Source organism: Cherax quadricarinatus, chromosome 11 (assembly GCF_038502225.1).
Source record: "Cherax quadricarinatus isolate ZL_2023a chromosome 11, ASM3850222v1, whole genome shotgun sequence".
NCBI classification, from domain to species: Eukaryota; Metazoa; Arthropoda; class Malacostraca; order Decapoda; family Parastacidae; genus Cherax; species Cherax quadricarinatus.
The window spans coordinates 2289476-2314383 of NC_091302.1; the positions used below are offsets into that span (position 1 = coordinate 2289476).

Consider the following 24908-nt stretch of genomic DNA (forward strand, 5'->3'; position numbering starts at 1 on the left):
GTAATACATGTATATACAGGAGAAGGGGTTACTAGCCCCTTGCTAGCGGCATTTTAGTTGCCTCTTACGACACATATGGCTTACGGATGAAGAATTCTGTTTGACTTCCTCATGGAGATAAGAGGAAATAAACAAGAACAAGAACTAGAAAGAAAATAGAAGAAAACCCAGAGGGGTATGTATGTATATATATGCTTGTACATGTATGTGTAGTGTGACCTAAGCGTAAGTAGAAGTAGCAAGATGTACCTGAAACCTTGCATGTTCATGAGACAGAAAAATGGACACCAGCAGTCCTACCATCATGTAAAACAATTACAGGCTTTCATTTTACACTCACTTGGCAGGACGGCAGTACCTCCCTGGGCGGTTGCTGTCTACCAACCTACTACCACAGGACGGTAGTACCTCCCTGGGTGGTTGTTGTCTACCAACCTACTACCACAGGATGGTAGTACCTCCCTGGGTGGTTGCTGTCTACCAACCTACTACCACAGGATGGTAGTACCTCCCTGGGTGGTTGCTGTCTACCAACCTACTACCACAGGATGGTAGTACCTCCCTGGGTGGTTGCTGTCTACCAACCTACTACCTAGAGCATTTCATATTGAGTGCATATATTGCCTCACTGCCCCCATCTTACTCTTGATCTTCTGCTGGATGAAAATACTCTGCATAACTATGAACTTTCTGCATGTATAGCTGTCACCCATCTCTGTACAAACATTGTATTATGCTGAAATAAAATTATTATTATTATTATTATTATTATTATTATTATTATTATTTTGTCGTAAACCTAACTTTGACGTGGAAGATGGCATTACTGTATATACCAGGTGATAGGTAGCTGGTAGTTAACTGTATATATCAGGTGATAGGTAGCTGGTAGTTAACTGTATATACCAGGTGAGAGGTAGCTGGTAGTTAACTGTAGATATCGGGTGATAGGTAACTGGTAGTTAACTGTATATATCAGGTGATAGGTAGCTGGTAGTTAACTGTAGATATTGGGTGATAGGTAGCTGGTAGTTAACTGTATATATCAGGTGATAGGTAGCTGGTAGTTAACTGTATATACCAGGTGAGAGGTAGCTGGTAGTTAACTGTAGATATCGGGTGATAGGTAACTGGTAGTTAACTGTATATACCAGGTGATAGGTAGCTGGTAGTTAACTGTATATATCAGGTGATAGGTAGCTGGTAGTTAACTGTAGATATTGGGTGATAGGTAGCTGGTAGTTAACTGTATATATCAGGTGATAGGTAGCTGGTAGTTAACTGTATATACCAGGTGATAGGTAGCTTAACTGTATATATCAGGTGATAGCTGGTAGTTAACTGTATATATCAGGTGACAGGTAGCAGGATTCACTGTAAAGAATAGAGTGGTACCTTGACCTATGAGTGCCCCAACTTATGAGTTTTTTGAGTTATGAGCCGTTGCTTGGTCGATTTTTTGCTGTGAGTTGCGAGCCAAAATCCGAGTTACGAGCGAGCTTCAGATACGCTGCCACTAGTTGGAGGTGTATCTGAAGTCAAATCCAACTCTGTACCCAGAGGAATGTCACGTACTTCACCCCATCCTACATGCTCTTCCAAGACATAACTGGAAGGATAATACTCCCACACTAATCCCAGATTGTAGTGAGGCACCTTGTCCCTTGTTTGGTTCTCATATAAATCCGGGGACGAGGTAACCTCCGTTTCAACACTCAGAGTTTTTCAGAAACATTAAGGAAGGCCTCCATGATATTTACCTGCCTCACGGAGGTTCCTTCAGTGGGTGGAGTACTGGTAGCGGTGGGTGGAGTAGTGATGGTGGTGGGTGGAGTAGTGATAATGGTGGGTGTAGTAGATATGGTGGTGGGTGAAGTAGTGAGGGTGATGGGTGTAGTAGAGATGGTTGGTAGGTGGAGTAGAGATGATGGTGGGTGGAGTAGAAATTGTGGTGGGTGGAGTAGTGAGGGTGGTGGGTGGAGTAGTGATGGTGGTGGGTGGAATAGTGATGGTGGTGGGTGGAATAGTGATAGTGGTGGGTAGAGTAGGGTGGTGGGTGGAATAGTGATAGTGGTGGGTAGAGTAGTAAAGGTGGTGGTTGGAGTAGTGAGGGTGGTGGGTGGAGTAGTGAGGGTGGTGGGTGGAGTAGTGAGGGTGGTGGGTGGAGTAGTGAAGAGTGTAGCAAGTTAAGCTAGTAAGCCTATCTGCTCTGCCTATGTTTTCCAGTCTCCACCTCCACCAGCATTGTCTGTTAGCCCAAGTCGTCTGATCTCCAATGTAAATACACTTTATAAAACCAGTTTGTTTCTTTATATTCTCTTTTATTATGTTTCATTATGTTTTTGTACAATATTTCTAATTTAGAAACCCATAACAAAAAAAAATTGGGGTGGTTTCTTCGGGGGTGGAATGGATTAATGGCATTTCAATTAATTTCAGTGAGGAAAATTGATTTCATATGCAAGCAAATTGAGTTATGAGCTTGGTCACAGAACAAATTAAACTCGTAAATCAAGGTACCACTGTATATAAATCATGTTTGTTAATAGTTTTGGGTGGGGCATTGCCCCTTCCATATACAAATTACACTACTAAAATTGCTACAAATAATATTTATAATCGTGCAGAACAAATTCCTCATAATATTTCACCAAAGGCATGTGTTTATAGGTTATATGCAAACTTCCCGAGCAAGAGCCAATGATTCGCCGAATACCAGGCATGCAGAAAGCGGTTTCGAATGCTTTAAGAGAGATTCAAGTAACTCATCGGTAAGATTTTTCTGTTGTTTCTAACTGTAGTGTCTGTGCATCTCTGGCAAGACAGTGATGGAGTGAGTGATGATGAGAGTGTTTCTTCTTTTTCGGGCCACCCTGCCTTGCTGGGAAATGGCCGATGTGTTAACATTAAAAAAATTATTTTTGTCTGCATGTGGGTTATTATTGAGCATTGAGAAGTGTTCATTATATTTAAATTATTCTCTGAATTAATGTTTAATAAATCAGAGGAGTGAGGAAGAGCCAGTTGTGAGTGTGGGGGAAGTTCGTGAGGCAGTAGGTAAAATGAAAGGGGGTAAAGCAGCCGGAATTGATGGGATAAAGATAGAAATGTTAAAAGCAGGTGGGGATATAGTTTTGGAGTGGTTGGTGCAATTATTTAATAAATGTATGGAAGAGGGTAAGATACCTTGGGATTGGCAGAGAGCATGCATAGTTCCTTTGTATAAAGGCAAAGGGGACAAAAGAGAGTGCAAAAATTATAGGGGGATAAGTTTGTTGAGTATACCTGGTAAAGTGTATGGTAGAGTTATTATTGAAAGAATTAAGAGTAAGACAGAGAATAGGATAGAAGATGAACAAGGAGGCTTTAGGAAAGGAAGTGGGTGTGTGGACCAGGTGTTTACAGTGAAACATATAATTGAACAGTATTTAAATAAGGCTAAAGAGGTTTTTGTGGCATTTATGGATTTGGAAAAGGCTTATGACAGGGTGGATAGGGGGGCAATGTGGCAGATGTTGCAGGTGTATGGTGTAGAAGGTAGGCTACTGAAAGCAGTGAAGAGTTTTTACGAGGATAGTGAGGCTCAAGTTAGAGTATGTAGGAAAGAGGGAGATTATTTCCCAGTAAAAGTAGGCCTTAGACAAGGATGTGTGATGTCATCATGGTTGTTTAATATATTTATAGATGGGGTTGTAAGAGAAGCAAATGCGAGGGTCTTGGCAAGAGGCATGGAGTTAAAAGATAAACAATCACACATAAAGTGGGAGTTGTCACAGTTGCTCTTTGCTGATGACACTGTGCTCTTGGGAGATTCTGAAGAGAAGTTGCAGAGGTTGGTGGATGAATTTGGTAGGGTATGCAAAAGAAGAAAATTAAAAGTGAATACAGGAAAGAGTAAGGTTATGAGGATAACAAAAAGATTAGGTGATGAAAGATTGGATATCAGATTGGAGGGAGAGAGTATGGAGGTGAATGTATTCAGATATTTGGGAGTGGACGTGTCAGCGGATGGGTCTTTGAAAGATGAGGTGAATCATAGAATTGATGAGGGGAAAAGGGTGAGCGGTGCACTTAGGAGTCTGTGGAGACAAAGAACTTTGTCCTTGGAGGCGAAGAGGGGAATGTATGAGAGTATAGTTTTACCAACGCTCTTATATGGGTGTGAAGCATGGGTGATGAATGTTGCAGCGAGGAGAAGGCTGGAGGCAGTGGAGATGTCATGTTTGAGGGCAATGTGTGGTGTGAATATAATGCAGAGAATTCGTAGTTTGGAAGTTAGGAGGAGGTGCGGGATTACCAAAACTGTTGTCCAGAGGGCTGAGGAAAGGTTGTTGAGGTGGTTCGGACATGTAGAGAGAATGGAGCAAAACAGAATGACTTCAAGAGTGTATCAGTCTGTAGTGGAAGGAAGGCGGGGTAGGGGTCGGCCTAGGAAAGGTTGGAGGGAGGGGGTAAAGGAGGTTTTGTGTGCGAGGGGCTTGGACTTCCAGCAGGCATGCGTGAGCGTGTTTGATGGGAGTGAATGGAGACAAATGGTTTTTAATACTTGACGTGCTGTTGGAGTGTGAGCAAAGTAACATTTATGAAGGATTCAGGGAAACTGGCAGGCCGGACTTGAGTCCTGGAGATGGGAAGTACAGTGCCTGCACTCTGAAGGAGGGGTGTTAATGTTGCAGTTTAAAACTGTAGTGTAAACCACCCTTCTGGCAAGACAGTGATGGAGTGAATGATGGTGAAAGTTTTTCTTTTTCGGGCCACCCTGCCTTGGTGGGAATCGGCCAGTGTGCTGATAATAAAACAAATCAGAGGTTTAGTAAAATTTACCTGAACACCTCTGCCAGAGTGCAAAACACTGAACAGGCTCCATGTCATGATCATATGACAGGATGGTAGAACTTTTCTTGGTGGGAAATACAGTGGAACCCAGAGTTTCAGCCATAATTCATTCCAGAAGGCTGTTCGAGTGCCGTTGCCAGATGAATTTGTTCCCACAAGGAATAATGTAAATTAAATTGGTCCATTTCACATCCCCAAAAATACACTCACAAAAGCACTTACAATAATGCACTTGCATAACTGTTTGAGTTGGGAGGCGGCCGAAACTCAAGGTACCACTGTATGTGTTATTCTCTGTCACAATGTCTTTGAGAGAAATGCCAATAAAATTTACAGCAGGAAATAGTTTCAAGATAATTTACTAAATGTAAAAAAGAAGAAAAACTCTAATTTCTTCTTCTTCTTCAGCGCTGTATGATCTTTGTAGGTTTAGCACTTACCTATGATTATAATAATTATAATCTTTTTTTGGGAGAGATACTGTCAAGGAATTTTAATGAAAATAAGAAAAAATTTTGGAGTGAGTTAAACAAGTTAAGAAAGCCTAGGGAACAAATGGATTTATCAGTTAAAAACAGAGAAGGGGAGTTAGTAGATGGGGAGATGGAGGTTTTGAGTAGATGGCGAGAATATTTTGAGGAACTTTTAAATGTCGACGAAGAAAGGGAGGCGGTAATTTCATGCACTGGCCAGGGAGGTATACCATCTTTTAGGAGTGAAGAAGAGCAGGATGTGAGTGTGGTGGAGGTGCGTGAGGCATTACGTAGAATGAAAGGGGGTAAAGCAGCTGGAACTGACAGGATCATGACAGAAATGTTAAAAGCAGGGGGGCACATAGTGTTGGAGTGGTTGGTATTTTTGTTTAATAAATGTATGAAAGAGGGGAAGGTACCTAGGGATTGGCAGAGAGCGTGTATAGTCCCTTTATATAAAGGGAAGGGGGACAAAAGAAATTGTAAAAATTATAGAGGAATAAGTTTACTGAGTATACCAGGAAAAGTGTACGGTAGGGTTATTATTGAAAGAATTAGAGGTAAGACAGAATGTAGAATTGCGGATGAGCAAGGAGGTTTTAGAGTGGGTAGGGGATGTGTAGATCAAGTGTTTACATTGAAGCATATATATGAGCAGTATTTAGATAAAGGTAGGGAAGTTTTTATTGCATTTATGGATTTAGAAAAGGCATATGATAGAGTGGATAGAGGAGCAATGTGGCAGATGTTGCAAGTATATGGAATAGGTGGTAAGTTACTAAATGCTGTAAAGAGTTTTTATGAGGATAGTGAGGCTCAGGTTAGGGTGTGTAGAAGAGAGGGAGACTACTTCCCGGTAAAAGTAGGTCTTAGACAGGGATGTGTAATGTCACCATGGTTGTTTAATATATTTATAGATGGAGTTGTAAAAGAAGTAAATGCTAGGGTGTTCGGGAGAAGGTTGGGATTAAATTATGGGGAATTAAATACAAAATGGGAAGTGACAGGTACTTTTTGCTGATGATACTGTGCTTATGAGAGATTCTAAAGAAAAATTACAAAGGTTAGTGGACGAATTTGGGAATGTGTGTAAAGGTAAAAAGTTGAAAGTGAACATAGAAAAGAGTAAGGTGATGAGAGTATCACATGATTTAGATAAAGAAAAATTGGATATCAAGTTGGGGAGGAGGAGTATGGAAGAAGTGAATGTTTTCAGATACTTGGGAGTTGACATGTCGGCGGATGGATTTATGAAGGATGAGGTTAATCATAGAATTGATGAAGAAAAAATGGTGAGTGGTGCATTGAGGTATATGTGGAGGCAAAAAATGTTATCTATGGAGGCAAAGAAGGGAATGTATGAAAGTATAATAGTACCAACACTCTTATATGGGTGTGAAGCTTGGGTTGTAAATGCTGCAGCAAGGAGGCAGTTGGAGGCAGTGGAGATGTCCTGTCTAAGAGCAATGTGTGGTGTAAATATTATGCAGAAATTTCGGAGTGTGGAAATTAGGAGAAGGTGTGGAGTTAATAAAAGTATTAGAGGGCTGAAGAGGGTTTGTTGAGGTGGTTTGGTCATTTAGAGAGAATGGATCAAAGTAGAATGACATGGAGAGCGTATAAATCTGTAGGGGAAGGAAGGCGGGGTAGGGGTCGTCCTCAAAAAGGTTGGAGGGAGGGGGTAAAGGAGGTGTTGTGGGCGAGGGGTTTGGACTTCCAGCAAGCGTGCGTGAGCGTGTTAGATAGGAGTGAATGGAGATAAATGGTATTTGGGACCTGACGATCTGTTGGAGTGTGAGCAGGGTAATATTTAGTGAAGGGATTCAGGGAAACCGGTTATTTTATATAACCGGACTTGAATCCTGGAAATGGGAAGTACAATGCCTGCACTCTAAAGGAGGGCTTTGGGATATTGACAGTTTGGAGAGATATATTGTGTATTTTTATACGTATATACTTCTAAACTGTTGTATTCTGGGCACCTCTGCAAAAACAGTGATTATGTGTGAGTGTGGTGAAAGTGTTGAATGATGATGAAAGTATTTTCTTTTTGGGGATTTTCTTTCTCTTTGGGTCACCCTGCCTCGGTGGGAGACGGCCGACTTATTAAAAAAAAAAAAAAAATTTTTGGGGTCGCCCTGCCTCGAGGGGAGACGGCCGCTGTGTTAATAAAAATTGCCATATAATCTTGAATTTCTTTCTGTTCATTTTTTCATTTTCATCCCCGGTCTTTCATATTTATTTTAAATCTGTAATTTATCCTGGTTTCTCATTCTTTGCCACTCATTTGTCTTCTTCCTCTTTCTCTTGTCTTCCATTTTTTGAAAATGTGGACTTATTTTTCAGAAAGTACCAGCCATTTGTTCTTGTGGAACATTACATTCAGCATCTGAGGCGTCTGGTCACATCCCTGGGAGATTACCAGGGCCGTGAAGGATTCCCAAAATCTTGGCCACAGACGTTGTCATCTTTACAGCTCGTAGTAGAGTCGTAAGTACACAGTTTTCTTCTCAGTAATTTTGATCGTAAAAGTTTACAATGTGACTGAAATTATCTGATAGTGCTGCATAAGATAAGATAAGATAAGATTTCGTTCGGATTTTTAACCCCGGAGGGTTAGCCACCCAGGATAACCCAAGAAAGTCAGTGCGTCATCGAGGACTGTCTAACTTATTTCCATTGGGGTCCTTAATCTTGTCCCCCAGGATGCGACCCACACCAGTCGACTAACACCCAGGTACCTATTTGCTGCTAGGTGAACAGGACAACAGGTGTAAGGAAACGTGTCAAAATGTTTCCACCCGCCGGGAATCAAACCCAGGCCCTCTGTGTGTGAAGCGGAAGCTTTAGCCACCAGGCCACCGGGCCTGCCTTACATAAATATCATTTGGTAGGTACCTGGGTGTTAGTTGACTGGTGGGTAGCATGCTGGGAACAAAATTAACCTAATTGCCCAAAATGCTTTGCATAACCAGGGGCTTTCTATATAATATGTCACTGATGTCAGCTATGGTCTGTATAAGTTGTATCATGTACTAGTAGAAATAAAGATTATTATTATTATTATTATTATTATTTTTTCAATAAACCAGCAGTACCCCATCAAGGCAGGGTGACCTGAAAAGAAAAAAGTTTTTCTTTTTAAATTTAGTAATTTACACAGGAAAAAGGGGTTGCTAGCCCTATTATTATTATTATTATTATTATTATTATTATTATTATTATTATTATTATTATTATTATTATTATTATTATTATTTCTTTTCTTTCAATACATCGGCCGTATCCCACCGAGGCGGGGTGGCCCAAAAGGAAAAACGAAAGTTTCTCCTTTTACATTTAGTAATATATACAGGAGAAGGGGTTACTAGCCCCTTGCATTATTATTATTATTATTACTAATATTGTTGCCAGCTGTGTAGGTTCTTGCCACTGTTGTAACTACCATGTGGTTGCCTATTTGAGATTACCTATTTAAGATTGCATATTTATAGCTACAGGAGTAGATCTAAGTTCATGGTGTTAGATCATCACACTTGTAAAGATTTTTCAAGTTTGTAATGGTTGCTGCACTTAAATATTTTTTTTTAAACCATCCATTGATCTACCACCCTTTGTGCATTATTAAATTATAATTACAAGGAGAGCACTAAATTCACATGAATCATATAGCACCTGGGAAATGAGAGAAAATCAGGTTGGATACAAAGGATAGATCTAACTCCTTGGATCAAGAGCCCTTCACTGGCACCAAGGCTCTTTCGTTGATGGGTGTGTCTGTATATTTCTGAATTAAAGTTATTGTTTCTCTTAAAAAATATCATTTCAAAATTCCATAATGTTAGTGAAGAGATTTTTGTCCATGAAATTGAATTAATCTGATTGCCTTGAATTCCCAAGACTTTGGATAGTCTTGAAATTCTCTGGACACTGAAAAAAATACCTGCAAGGTAACATATATGAAGGACTTCAGAGAAACTGGTTAGCCGGGCCTGAGTCCTGGAGGTGAGAAGTACATTGTCTGCACTCTGATGGATATGTGAGGATGTTGAAGTTTGGAAGGCCATCTGAACTATTATATCAGTATGGTTCTGGCAAGACAGCAGTTGAGTGAATGATGATGGATGTGCTTCCTGTCTTTTGGGTCACCCTACTTCATTTTGAGATGGCCAGTGTATTAAAAAATAAAATTACATATTGAAGGCCTAGATGGTCTTCATAGGGTTATGTTGTGGGTTTAATATATCCTATGAATATTGTATAATGCAGGTGCTTCTCGACTTATGATGGGGTTACATTCCAACAAGCCCATTGTAAGCTGAAAATATTATAAGTCGAATATGAATATTTTTTTTTTTTTCAACAAGTCGGCCGTCTCCCACCGAGGCAGGGTGACCCAAAAAGAAAGAAAATCCCCAAAAAGAAAATACAGTGGACCCCCGACTAATGATGAGCTCCCAACTTGACCAATTATGTAAGAGTATTTTTGTAAGTGCTTTTGTAGGTGTATTTTTCAGGGTCTGAAACGGACTAATCTATTCACAATATTCCTTATGGGAACAAATTCGGTCTATAACAGCACCCGAACAGACTTCTGGATTGAAATAATATCGTTAGTCGGGGGTCCACTGTACTTTAATCATCATTCAACACTTTCACCTCACTCACACATAATCACTGTTTTTGCAGAGGTGCTCAGAACACAACAGTTTAGAAGCATATACGTATAAAGATATACAACATATCCCTCCAAACTGCTAATATCCCGAACCCCTCCTTTAGAGTGCAGGCATTGTACTTCCCATTTCCAGGACTCAAGTCTGGCTATATAAAAATAACCGGTTTCCCTGAATCCCTTCACTAAATATTACCCTGCTCACACTCCAACAGTTCATCAGGTTCCAAATACCATTCGTCTCCATTCACTGAGTAAGTAAATAAACAAATATTTGCTGTAATTAACTAAATACCAGTATTGAAAATTAAATAAATGAATACAAGTTATGGACTTACCACTGTCATGTTGGATAATTATCTTCAGTTTCATCTCCAAAGTACAGTAGGACCCCCGTATCAGCGGGGATACATTCCAAGGATCTGCCTATCAGCAGGAATACGTTCCAAGGATCTGCCATGGATACCAAAACCATGGATAGTAGCTAACCCTATATATAAGTCCTATACATACCTATTTTCTTTCTTTCAACACACCGGCCGTATCCCACCAAGGCAGGGTGGCCCAAAAAGAAAAACGAAAGTTTCTCTTTTAAATTTAGTAATTTATATGGGAGAAGGGGTTACTAGCCCCTTGCTCCCGGCATTTTAGTCACCTCTTACAACACGCATGGCTTACAGAGGAAGAATTCTGTTCCACTTCCCCATGGAGATAAGAGGAAATAAACAAGAACAAGAACTAGAAAGAAAATAGAAGAAAACCCAGAGGGGTGTGTATATATATGCTTGTACATGTATGTGTAGTGTGACCTAAGTGCAAGTAGAATTAGCAAGACATACCTGAAATCTTGCATGTTTATGAGACAGACAAAAGACACCAGCAATCCTACTATCATGTAAAACAATTACAGGTTTTCGTTGTACACTCACTTGGCAGGACGGTAGTACCTCCCTGGGTGGTCGCTGTTTACCAACCTACAACCTAGGATACATACCTATTTCTTTCTTTCAACACACCGGCCGTATCCCACCAAGGCAGGGTGGCCCAAAAAGAAAAACGAAAGTTTCTCTTTTAAATTTAGTAATTTATACGGGAGAAGGGGTTACTAGCCCCTTGCTCCCGGCATTTTAGTCGCCTCTTACAACACGCATGGCTTACGGAAGAAGAATTCTGTTCCACTTCCCCGTGGAGATAAGAGGAAATAAACAAGAACAAGAACTAGAAAGAAAATAGAAGAATACCCAGAGGGGTGTGTATATATATGCTTGTACATGTATGTGTAGTGTGACCTAAGTGCAAGTAGAAGTAGCAAGACATACCTGAAATCTTGCATGTTTATGAGACAGACAAAAAACACCAGCAATCCTACCATCATGTAAAACAATTATAGGTTTTCGTTGTACACTCACTTGGCAGGACGGTAGTACCTCCCTGGGCGGTTGCTGTTTACCAACCTACTACCTAGGATACATACCTATTATAAAGTTTAATTGATAAATTATACACAGTATGTGGAGAATTAACACTTTTTCACTGTTGGGAAGTACTTAATGGTTTCTCTTAGGCTTTGAAGAACTGCCATTCTCTTCTTTTGCACTTTGGGGCCATTATTTTGCAAAAGTAAGAGGTATTTTTGGGCCACAGTAAGAAGTGAATAACTGAAACCACAGATATTGAATCAGTGGATACGGGGTTTCTACTGTAATTGCTTTTGTCCCATCGTGAAGTCAAAATATTTTAAGTCTAACCATTGTAAGTTGAGAAGCACCTGTACAGTAAGTTCTTGACTTACAAACACATTGAGAATCTTTTGTATTGTGTATAATATCATTATTATACACAATACAGAAAGTCCCCAATGCATTCGTCAGTTGAAGACTTCCTGTATTATGAATATTATACACAATTCAGGAGGTCCCCAGTGTGTTCGTAAGTTGAGGACTTCCTGTATAATAATACCCTTGCGAGGAATTAATTGTGGTGCAACTATCTTACAGAGCTGCTGGTCCACTGATGCTGTCCCCTACTGGGCAGATCTTAGCCCCTTCCTCGTGTCCTCCTTGGCTGCTAGTCAACTTTATTACAGAAAATATGGAGCAGGCACAGAGGATAATTGATGATTATGAAAGGTGTGTACCAAGTTAATAGCTCAGACCTCAGGAATCTATTTTGTTAGTACACAGAATAGGGATCGCTCTCTTATTTGTACAGTTTTCAGTTTTTGTCTTTTATTTACAGCATGGTTGATTAATAATACAATAGTTGGTAGTAACCATATCTAATAATTTAAATTCCAGTATGTGCCAACATACATATCAACCTGGTGTACAAGTCAACCCCTAAAATTTTGAGGTGTTAATTCTGATTTAAACTTATATTTGCCCTCCCCCCCCCCCAAAAAAAAAAAATAATAATAATAATAAGACAGCACCACTTGCAGCAGTGTCAAGTTGAGAGAGTATTAGGAAATAATGCATCTTATTTTCTCCATGTAGTAATATATTCAGGAGAAGGGGTTACTTGCCCCATGCTCTTGGCATTTTAGTCGCCTCTTACGACATGCACGGCTTATGGAAGAAGGATTCATTTTCACTTTTCATTTGAGGTCACCCTGCCTTGGTGTGAGACGGCTGGTGCATTAAAATAAAGTTTCTCCAGCTTTAATTTTTCTGTTTTTGGTGTTTTTTTCTTGATTTTTTACAAATTCTTGGCTCAGATTTTCATTTGTACCGGTTTTTTGTCATTTGATAATTCAGTAATTGTCTTATATTGTCACCTCTTAACCCAACTGTTTACCCTGAGCTTCATAGCCCTCCCCAATACAGTGGACCCTCAGTTATCGGCCATTCTGGATATCAGCCAATTTGGATTTCGGCTGCTTTTTTTGGCCGAAATTCTATCCCGGATTTTAGCTGTCAACTCGGAAATCAGCCGTATTGGACACGTCCTTCCTGCCACTCCACCGCATTCATGAGCCAGTTTGGCTGTGTCTCTTGGAGAGTGAGGAAGACTCTGCGCATTCATCCAAACATTTCATTATACGTACTCCATTGTTTTTCTGGGTGTTTATTGAGTGCAACTTGAAATAAGCCACCATGGGCCCAAAGAAAGTTCCTAGTAAAGTTCCTTTGGTAAAGAAAGTGAGGAACACGATGGAATTAAAAAAAGTTTTGTAGAGAAATATCACTCTGATCAAGCTGAACCAAGCTATATCTGCAACATGTTCAGCGACAAAACCTTGTCCCACCAGGCAAATCTTAGAGATGCCAGAAACAGACCTCTCTGGACAGTTTTTTTGTGCAACAGGAGTGTGCAGTGACTCTCAAGCTGATCCTAGTGGCATTAAAAGAAAAAGAAGGGAAGTAACCCCAGAGAGGGCTTTGATACCTGAAGTCCTAATGGAGGGGAATTCCCCTTACAAACAATAATCAGTCCTCCCTCTCTCCTCCTCCCTGTCTTCCATAAGCCAACAAGAGTCTTCAATAAAGGTATGTAATAGTGATTTAAATGTTCATTTATTTATTTATTTAGTTCTCATTGTTTTGTGTATGTAAAACTATAGTTAGGTTTTCGGCATTTTTAGATTTAAGCTGACCTTCTGGAATGGATTATGGCCAATAACCGAGGGTCCACTGTATCCGTTTGCCTTTGAGTTTGTTGTCTAGGTTTTGTACTCTATGTATTAGTCAACCTCTTAATTTTTGAAAGATTTTTATGGTTTAAAAGTCAGCTTATATGCCGGCATATATGAATTATTTTTTAAAGTACAGTGGACCCCCGCCTTACGAACGCATCGCGTTACGTTAAATCTGCCATACGAAGCATTTGAATGCAAAAATTTTGCCTCACCTCACAATAAAAAAAACTCGCCTTACGTGATTCATTCAGGACGCGTCCCACGTGTGGCCTCAATGCCAGTGTTTACAAGCCAGCCAGTGCGGTCGCATCTACGCATACATTCGGTACATTTCACATTATCCCAGTGTTTTTAGTACTTGTAACTAAAGCAGGAAAGCTTCTAGTGCCATCCCTGTGGTAAAAAGGATGAGAATTAGTATGGAATTGAAAAAAGAGATTAAGGAAATATGTGCAAAGTGGGTTGAACTGCAAACCTTTACGGACAAAAATCACCCTGACACAGCTACTGCAAGCCTTGTTGGCAACCTGTACAATGACAATGTTATGGCCCATTTTAGGAAAGTCTTAAAGGAACGGGAGGTACAGAGCTCTATGGACAGATTTGTTGTGCGACAGAGGCCCAGTGACTCTCAAGCTGGTCCTAGTGGCATTAAAAGAAGAAGGGAAGTAGCCCCGGAAAAGGACTTGCTACCTCAAGTCCTAATGGAAGGGGATTCCCCTTCTAAACACTAACTTCCACACTCTCCCCTCCTCCCATCCCATCAATTATCACCAGATCTTCAATAAAGGTAAGTGTCATGTATTCTATTCTTAGTAGAGTAGTAATTGTGCATGTCTTCTTCAGTTTGTGTGCATTAAAATTAATATTTCATGTGGTAAAAAAAATTGTTTTTTCGTACTTTGGGGTGTCAGGAACAGATTAATTTGATTTCCATTATTTCTTATGGGGAAAATTAATTCAGCTAACGATAATTTCGGCTTACGATTTTTCCTTGATCCTAGTGAAGTTCATATGATCTAAGGAATTAGAGCTAGCTTTCCCTTGATTTATAACTTATTACTTCAGATTCCCCAGAATACTATATAATACTTATGGGTTTAGTGCTACTTTTGAATAACAATTCTAAGAAACTTGGCCAATATTAGTAATAATTTGATTAATGTTTCAGAAAGTTTATTATTTATTTCAGTATTTCCACTTTATATTTAATACTTGTACAGTGAACCCTCACATAGTGACCTGATGAATGTTTTGTTAAGAGTAAAATACTTTTAAGTGAATTACATTAGCGCATAGAACCCCATACCTGAACTCCCATATCTAAAACCCCATACCTGGGCTCCCATACCTAGAACCCCATACCTGGACTCCCATACTTAGAACCTCATACCTGGACTCCCATACCTAGAACCCCATTCCTGGACTCTCATACCTAGAACCCCATACCTGGACTCCCATACCTAGAACCCTGTATCAAGAACCCCATACCTGGACTCCCATATCTAGAACCCCATACCTAGAACCCCTTATCTAGAACACCCCATATTTAGAACACCCCCTATATCTAGAACACCCCATATCTAGAACACCCATATCTAGAACCCCCATACCTAGAACCATTGATGAATAGAGACAAAAGAGGTGTCGACTGAAGCCTCTTCACTGAAGCCAGCATCGGCACATATTGGTACAGGAAGGGCTGAGGGAGGGAGGCAACGGATTGGGAGTTGCATTAGGATGAAGGAGGAAGAAAGGAAATTAGGCAAGACTTAAAGAAATGAGTTAAGTTACACAAAATTAAGGGAATGAGAGAGTGAGTGAATGAATTGGTAGGAGGGAGATGAGGGGAAGGGATCAGCAACTTCCTCATCTGAGTAGACTGATTAGGAGACAGTGTTGCTGGTGAATAGAAAATGGAGGGTTTGGCTTCTGTGCATGATGTACAGCTTGTGCATCATGCACAGCTGCTCTCTATCACCTGAATATGTATAAGAGTTGAGTGCTTTTACAAATGACTTACAATGTGACTATTTCCGTTGCTGAATGTGAGTCTTGTAGGTGGGAAGTAAATTGCCTGTACTCCAAGGGCATACAGGCACTGTATCTGTGCACCTCTGGCAAGATAATGATAATGTGAACAATGGTGAAAGTGTTTTGTTTTTAGGTCACCCTGCCTTAGTGAGAGATGGCCAGCATGTTAAATAATAATGATAATAATAATAATGATAATAAAAATCGTAGGTAGTAGGTTGGTAGACAGCAACTGCCCAGGGAGGTACTACCATCCTGCCAAGTGAGTGTTAAACGGAAGTCTCTAATTGTTTTACATGATGGTAGGATTTCTGGTGTCTTTTTTTCTTTCTCATAAACATGCAAGATTTCAGGTATGTCTTGCTACTTCTACTTACACGTAGGTCACACTACACATACATGTACAAGCATATATATACACACCCCTCTGGGTTTTCTTCTATTTTCTTTCTAGTTCTTGGTCTTGTTTATTTCCTCTTATCTCCATGGGGAAGTGGAACAGAATTCTTCCTCCATAAGCCATGTGTGTTGTAAGAGGTGACTAAAATGCCAGGAGCAAGGGACTAGTAACCCCTTCTCCTGTATATATATTACTAAATGTAAAAGAAACTTTCGTTTTTCCTTTTGGGTCACCCCACCTCGGTGGGATACGGCCGGTGTGTTGAAAGAAGAAGAACTACAGTGGTCCCTTGTTTTTCATAATTAATCCATTCCTGGAGCCATTACTATAAACGAAATTTACGATTTACGAATCAGTTTTCCCCATAATAAATAATGTAAATACAATTAATCCGTTCCTGACACCCAGAAGTACTAAAACAAAAAATTTTTTAACATGAAATATACATGTAGTACATAAACAATACAATGGGAAATGATGAATGAAACATTAACAGCATAACACTTACTTTTATTGGAGATTCTTCTTAGTGTATGGGAGACTGGAGGAGGAGAGAGAGTGGATTGTTTATAGTTTGGAAGGGGAATCCCCTTCCATCAACACCTCAGGTACCATTTGCTTTTCTGGGGTTGCTTCTCTTCTCTGTTTCTTAATGCCACTAGGACCACCTTGAGAGTCACTGGAGTCCTGTCTCACAAAATAACTGTGGAGATAGCTCTGTTTCTGGGGTCTCTTTAACACTTCCCTAAAATGGCCCAAGACTTTGTCACTGTACATGTTGCCAACCTGGCTTGCAACAACCTTGTTAGGGTGATGTTTTTCCATAAAGCTTTCCATCTTACCCCACATAGTAAAAATCTCTTTAATTTCTGAAGAAGGCACCTTCTTCCATCTCTCTTCCTCCTCCTCTGCAGCAAGATTCTGAGCTGCGATGTGTTGCTCTTCCTGCTGAAGCTCTTGCAGCTCCTCAGTGGTGAGGTCTTCATTGTGGTCTTCCACCAATTCTTCCACATCCTCCAAACTCACATCCAACCCCATGGAACTCCCCAGTGCCACAATTGATTTTACAACAGACATAGGCTCATTAGGGTCAGTCCCAAATCCTTCAAAATCCCTCTTGTCGACACAATCTGGCCACAATTTTCTCCAGGCAGAGTTCAAAGTCCTGGTAGTCACTCCCTCCCAAGCCATACCTATAAGGGTTATGCAGTGGAGGATGCTGAAGTGTTCTCTCCAAAATTCCCTTAGGGTCAAGTGAGTGTCTGTGGTCACAGTCAAGCTCCTGTGAAACATTGCTTTTGTGTAGAGTTTTTTAAAGTTTGCAATAACCTGCTGGTCCATGGGTTGGAGGAGAGGAGTGGTATTCGGGGGCAAGAACTTTACTGTGATGAACCCAAACTCCTCAAAAATTAGGTCATCCAAGTTTGGAGGATGAGCAGGTGCATTGTCCATTACTAGCACGCACTTGAGATCCAATTTCTTTTCCAGGAGATACTCCTTCACACTAGGGCCAAACACCTCATTGAACCACTCGACGAAAATTTCCCTCGTGACCCATGCCTTACTATTAGATTTCCAAAACACACACAATTTACTCTTCATAACATTGTTTTTCCTGAACACTCTGGGATTTTCAGAATGGTACACTAGTAATGGCTTCACTTTGAAATCCCCACTAGCATTAGCACAGAACATTAGCGTCAGCCTGTCTTTCATAGGCTTGTGTCCTGGCATTGCCTTTTCCTCTTGTGTAATGAAGGTCCTCTTTAGCATTTTCTTCCAAAAGAGGCCTGTTTCGTCACAATTGAACACTTGTTCAGGTTTCAGTCCTTCAGCCTCTATGTACTCCTGGAATTCATGCACATAATTTTCAGCCGCCTTGTGGTCTGAACTGGCAGCCTCACCATGCCTTACCACACTGTGTATGCCAGTACGGTTCTTAAATCTCTCAAACCAGCCTTTGCTGGCCTTAAATTCACTCACTTCACCACTATTTGCAGGCAATTTCATTACCAAATCTTCATGCAACTGCCTAGCCTTTTCACAAATAATCGAAGTCATAAGAGTATCTCCTGCTAATTGTTTCTCATTTATCCACACCAATAATAACTTCTCAACCTCTTCCAGTACTGGTGATCTCATTTTTGTCAGCATAGTTACTCCCTTTGCAACAACAGCATCCTTTATTTCCTTTTTCTTGGCCACTATGGAACATAAGGTTGTGTAGGGTTTCTTATACATCCTGGACAGTTCGGCCACACTTGTACAACTTTCATATTGTTCATTGATGGTTTTCTTAAATTCAATCGTATTTCTCACCTTCTTTACCACAGGCTTGGCACTAGGAGCTTTCTTTGGAGCCATGGTAGCTTATTTAGTACTTGCAAGCACTAAAATAAATGGAATATTATGAAATATTTCGCTGGAGCACGTGAGGGGACCTTCGCTCACTGGTAAACAATGCCAGACTGGCTGCCGCCCCAGGTCACGCCGTGGGTACGCGTCCCGGACGAACTACGACTCGCGAGTCAACCTATGAAAAGCGAGTCCATGTTTATACGAAAATACCCCTATGATTGGCGAATTTTACGATTGCCGGGAACTACGAAAAACGGGGGACCACAGTATAATAAAAATCCTAGGTAGTAGGTTGGTAGACAGCAACTGCCCAGGGAGGTACTGCCATCCTGCCAAGTGAGTGTAAAATGGAAGTCTCTAATTGTTTTACATGATGGTAGGATTTCTGGTGTCTTTATTCTTTCTCATAAACATGCAAGATTTCAAGTACGTCTTGCTACTTCTACTTATATTTAGGTCACACTACACATGTATGTACAAGCATATATATATACACTCCCCTCTGGGATTTCTTCTATTTTCTTACTAGTTCTTGTTCTTGTTTATTTCCTCTTATCTCCATGGGAAAGTGGAACAGATTTCTTCCTCCGTAAACCATGCATGTCATAAGAGGTGACTAAAATGCCAGGAGCAAGGGGCTAGTAACCCCATTCTCCTTTATACATTACTAAATTTATAAAGAGAAATTTTTGTTTTTCTTTTTGTGCCACCCTGCCTTGGTGGGATATGGCTGGTGTGTTGAAAGAAAGAATAATAGTAATAATAATAACAGTAAATGATAATATTTTGCCATTTCAGGATTCGGGACAAAGAAAAGGATTTATATGAAAAGTGCAAAGGAGAGTTAGGACTGGAATTTTTAGAAAAAGATGATTCGGTGATGCCAAACATGATGATTGAGTGCCTTGAACGTCTTCTGGATTCTGCCTACCGTCTCTCTCCCCTGTTGTCAGGCGCACGACTCTGGATTACCCACTACTATGCTGTCATGTTAGATGGTGAAGTTTGTATACCCTGGAATTGGGACCAGGATAAATGTTAAATATATTCTGTATGTAGTTATGTCACAGTCAGTAATGTGAACATTTGTATATATACAGTTAAGCCCTCAGCTTTGCCAGGGTTATTAGAGGTCCAAGAAAATTCATATTTTTTTAGTACCACTAAATTTTGTCCATGCAGTTTTTTTCTGATTTTAGCTGTAAAGGACTACAGTAAGTCCTCGACTTACAAACACATTGAGAATCTTCTGTATTGTGTATATCATTCTTATATCATTATTGTGTATAATCTCATTATTATATCATTATTGTACACAATACAGGTCCCCAATGTGTTTATAAGTTGAAGGCTTAATGTATGATGAATATTATAAAGAATTCAAGAGGTCTCCAATGTGTTCGTAAGCCGAGGACTTAGTGTACCTTTAGTGGAAACAATTCTGTAGACAGGAGAGCCTCATTTGTACAGCTCGTAGGTTCTTGACCTTGTGTGGTAAGCGAAAATCACCAGCAGTAGGAAAAGAGCAGTTTTTTCATTACCACATGCATCTAAAATACCTGATAATGTGTTTAGACTATCATATACTAAGAGCTCAATATAGCTGGGCATAAAAAACACAAAAAAGTAAAATTAATATACAGTACATACAGTATATTTACTTAAAGTACAGTGCCAGTCACCCTTCTCCTACACAACTGATGTATGAAAACACTGGAAAAGTGGTAAAAGCACTGAACATAATGAGCAATGGCTCAGTTGAAAGTCAAAGAAAACATGGAACAACAAAAAGAGGGGCTGTATGTATGGGATCTTACTGCTATACACACTCCATCTCTTCACTGTACAAGGGTTAAACTGCTAGAGGTCCTTATGAATTGAGAATTCTGTCCATATAAAACATATTATTTTAGATTTAGGTTCATTTTGTGTTTGAAAGATCATCTCTCTTTAAAGATTGCTTTGATCTGGTCAATATTAATGTTTATAAGAAGGAATATCAGAAAAGGAGAGAGTTGGGCACAAAATCTTATGGATGGTAATTAGTTTAGGTCTCATGATCCAGGCAGAGAAAATAAGCACTGCGAAAACCTGATTGTCTTCCATTCCTTACAGTGCTGTATGAAACCCCTATGGGCTTAACTCTTCCCTTAACTATAATAGTCTTACTATCTGTAAAATATCATCTAATTTTTTATTATTTAACCCTCAAACGGTCCAAACGTATATATACGTTTTTTCAAAATCTGAAAGTATGTAAAAAAATGTAGATCTTTTTTGCTTTACATTTGAAAATGTGTAAAAAAAACTTCTATCTACATTTTTTTTTGTTATATTTGAAAATATGTAAAAAAAAGTAGATCTACTTTTGTAGCACTACGAATTTGAACGTCGATCTGTTTGGACTGTTTAAGGGTTAATGTTGATGTAAAATTGGGGTGGAGATATGTTGCAGTTTTGAGTTGTAGTATCGGCACATCTCTGGCAAGACAGTGATAGAGTGAGCGATGATGAAAGTGTGTTAAAAACTAGCATTAAGATAAAAACTTAACCCCCTTACAAATGCGATGAGTTCACATTGTGAATTTAATTGTGAGTTTTGGGTGAATTGTCACGGCCGCAGCGTTGTGGCTTTAAATTCTCTCTAAGTGGGATTAAGCAAGCATTTTGAAACATAAACTCTTTGGTGCAATATTGTCATTAATTATTCATGACAAACCTCGCAGCCTGGCCCAAGACCCAGGCTTCCTTCTTGATTGCCTGGTCAATTAGGTTGTTGTTGCACACCTACATAGTCATATCACAACCTGGTTGATCAAGCTCTTCTGGAAATAGAATTTTTATTTTTTAAATTATATTGTCACTGTATATATTGTATGTAGATAATTATAAATGTATATACATTTGTGTTATTTTGAATCGAAGAAACAGAATCATAAAATATATTGTTGCCTAGTTAATGCAAGTATAAATTCAGTCTTAATATTTATATATTAGCCTCCCTTCAGTTGGGTGAAAAGTTCTTGATCTAAGGAATAGGAGATGAGGACTTATACACATATGCAGTATCTGGGTATCTTTATATGTAGATTTTTGCCAACCAGTGGTTTTATCAGTACAATACAAGGACATAATGGGAAGCCTGTCTCTTTCTATTTTACATCTACTCCTCCTTTAAGAAAGAGGAGTAGATGTAAAACAGAAAGAGACAGGTGCTCCCTTTATAGGCAACAGAAAAGAATAACAAGAGTGGCTAAAGAGGCCAATATATCTGCAATGCTTAGGGAGACACTGGTCAGAGAAATAGCAAACATCGAACTTAAGCTAAAGGAATCTTATAGGAGTCAGGAATTGCGGGAAGAACTGAAAGCCATAAATGAAATCGAAAGAAACCCAAAGTATTTCTTTTCTTATGCCAAATCAAAGTCGAGAACAACATCCAGTATTGGGCCCCTACTTAAACAAGATGGGTCCTACACAGATGACAGCAAGGAAATGAGTGAGCTACTCAAGTCCCAATATGACTCAGTTTTTAGCAAGCCGCTAACCAGACTGAGAGTCAAAGATCTAAATGAATTTTTTATGAGAGTGCCACAGAATATGGTAAACACAAGCCCATCTGATGTCATCCTGATGCCAAATGACTTTAAACAGGCGATAAATGACATGCAAATGCGCTCTACCCCAGGGCCAGACTCATGGAACTCCGTGTTCATCAAGAACTGCAAGAAGCCCCTATCATGTGCTTTTAACATCCTGTGGAGAGGGAGCATGGACACTGGGGTCATTCCACAGTTACTAAAAACAACAGACATAGCCCCAATCCACAAAGGGGGCAGTGAAGCAATAGCAAAGAACTACAGACTGATAGCGATAATATCCCATATCATAAAAATCTTTGAAAGGGTCCTAAAAAGCAAGATCACCACCCATCTAGATACTCATCAATTACACAACCCAGGGCAACATGGGTTTAGAGCAGGTTGCTCCTGTCTGTCTCAACTACTGGATCACTACGACAAGGTCCTAGATATCTGCATTAGAAGATAAAAAGAATGCAGATGTAATATACACAGACTTTGCAAAAGCCTTCAACAAGTGTGACCATGGCATAATAGTGCACAAAATGTGGGCTAAAGGAATAACAGGAAAAGTTGGCAGATGGATCTATAATATTCTGACAAATAGAACACAAAGAGTAGTAGTCAACAGAGTAAAGTCTGAGTCGGCTACGGTGAAAAGCTCTGTTTCGCAGGGCACAGTACTCGCTCCCATCTTGTTCCTCATCCTCATATCTGACATAGACAAGGATGTCAGCCACAGCACCATGTCTTCCTTTTCAGATGACACCCGAATCTGCATGACAGTGTCTTCCATTGCAGACACTGCAAGGCTCCAGGCGGACATTAACCAAATCTTTCAATGGGCTGCAGAAAACAGTATGAAGTTCAACGATGAGAAATTTCATTTACTCCGATATGGTAAACGTGAGGAAATTAATTTTTATTTATTTTATTTTATTATCACACCGGCCGATTCCCACCGAGGCAGGGTGGCCCGAAAAAGAAAAACTTTTACCATCATTCACTCCATCACTGTCTTGCCAGAAGGGTGCTTTACACTACAGTTTTTAAACTGCAACATTAACACCCCTCCTTCAGAGTGCAGGCACTGTACTTCCCATCTCCAGGACTCAAGTCCGGCCTGCCGGTTTCCCTGAATCCCTTCATAAATGTTACTTTGCTCACACTCCAACAGCACGTCAAGTATTAAAAACCATTTGTCTCCATTCACTCCTATCAAACACGCTCACGCATGCCTGCTGGAAGTCCAAGCCCCTCGCACACAAAACCTCCTTTACCCCCTCCCTCCAACCCTTCCTAGGCCGACCCCTACCCCGCCTTCCTTCCACTACAGACTGATACACTCTTGAAGTCATTCTGTTTCGCTCCATTCTCTCTACATGTCCGAACCACCTCAACAACCCTTCCTCAGCCCTCTGGACAACAGTTTTGGTAATCCCGCACCTCCTCCTAACTTCCAAACTACGAATTCTCTGCATTATATTCACACCACACATTGCCCTCAGACATGACATCTCCACTGCCTCCAGCCTTCTCCTCGCTGCAACATTCATCACCCACGCTTCACACCCATATAAGAGCGTTGGTAAAACTATACTCTCATACATTCCCCTCTTTGCCTCCAAGGACAAAGTTCTTTGTCTCCACAGATTCCTAAGTGCACCACTCACTCTTTTTCCCTCATCAATTCCAACCACACAATAGAGCGAAAAACTAATGTCAAAGACCTGGGAGTGATCATGTCGGAGGATCTCACCTTCAAGGACCATAACGTTGTATCAATCGCATCTGCTAGAAAAATGACAGGATGGATAATGAGAACCTTCAAAACTAGGGAGGCCAAGCCCATGATGACACTCTTCAGGTCACTTGTTCTATCTAGGCTGGAATATTGCTGCACTCTAACAGCACCTTTCAAGGCAGGTGAAATTGCTAACCTAGAAAATGTACAGAGAACCTTCACGGCGCGCATAACGGAGATAAAACACCTCAATTACTGGGAGCGCTTGAAGCTCCTGAACCTGTATTCCCTGGAATGCAGGTGTTAGAGATACATGATTATATACACCTGGAAAATCCTAGAGGGACTAGTACCAAACTTGCACACGAAAATCACTCCCTACGAAAGCAAAAGACTTGGCAGACGATGCAACATCCCCCCAATGAAAAGCAGGGGTGTCACTAGCACGTTAAGAGACAACACAATAAGTGTCAGGGGCCCAAGACTGTTCAACTGCCTCCCAGCATACATAAGGGGGATTACCAATAGACCCCTGGCTGTCTTCAAGCAGGCACTGGAGAAGCACCTAAAGTTGGTACCTGACCAGCCAGGCTGTGGTTTGTACATTGGATTGCATGCAGCCAGCAGTAACAGCCTGGTTGATCAGGCCCTGATCCACCATGAGGCCTGGTCACAGACCGGGCCGTGGGGGCGTTGACCCCCGGAACTCTGTCCAGGTAATATTCTCTGCAGGTAATATACAAAAGATGAGGTAATCAGTCCCTTAGCCTTGCACTTGGTGAAGACCACTGTTGTCTTGGAGTTAGTGAAGACCACCGTAGTCTTAAAGAATCTGAAGCACAGGCAGGAATATTGTCGCTTATATACTGGCATCAGAGATACTCTTCTCTTAGGTTATACGTGATTATGTCCTATTTCCCCACGTCTTGTATGATACTTATAGATTTAGCACTTATCACTATTATATAAAAATTATACTCTATATAAAACTACTATAATCATAACTAAGTGCTAAACACACAGGGGCCATACAGTGGCTAAGGAATGAGAGGCAATCAGGTTTGATCTGAGGAAGGGGAGGTGGATGAAGAACCTTTCACTTTTAAGTATGAGTAATAATTGCAATGTTTGTGTATATTGATGATATATTCCTATACAAGCCAGACACTG

At 40.3% G+C, this 24908-nt stretch overlaps 1 protein-coding gene across 6 annotated transcripts in view; it reads left to right on the forward strand.

The window, feature by feature from the left end:
• The window catches only part of LOC128687674 (T-cell activation inhibitor, mitochondrial), an 82993-nt gene that overhangs the window by 21109 nt on the left and 36976 nt on the right, over nt 1-24908 (forward strand). For 3 of the 6 annotated variants that reach the window (XM_053775260.2, XM_053775261.2, XM_053775265.2), the window contains exons 6-9: nt 2671-2771; nt 7656-7799; nt 11982-12113; nt 19212-19416. In XM_053775260.2, the coding sequence (XP_053631235.2) occupies nt 2671-2771; nt 7656-7799; nt 11982-12113; nt 19212-19416 (582 nt within the window). Of the gene's footprint in view, nt 1-2670; nt 2772-7655; nt 7800-11981; nt 12114-19211; nt 21319-24908 lie in introns of those variants that run through there. The other 3 variants (XM_053775263.2, XM_053775264.2, XM_053775262.2) reach the window with 2 other exon arrangements.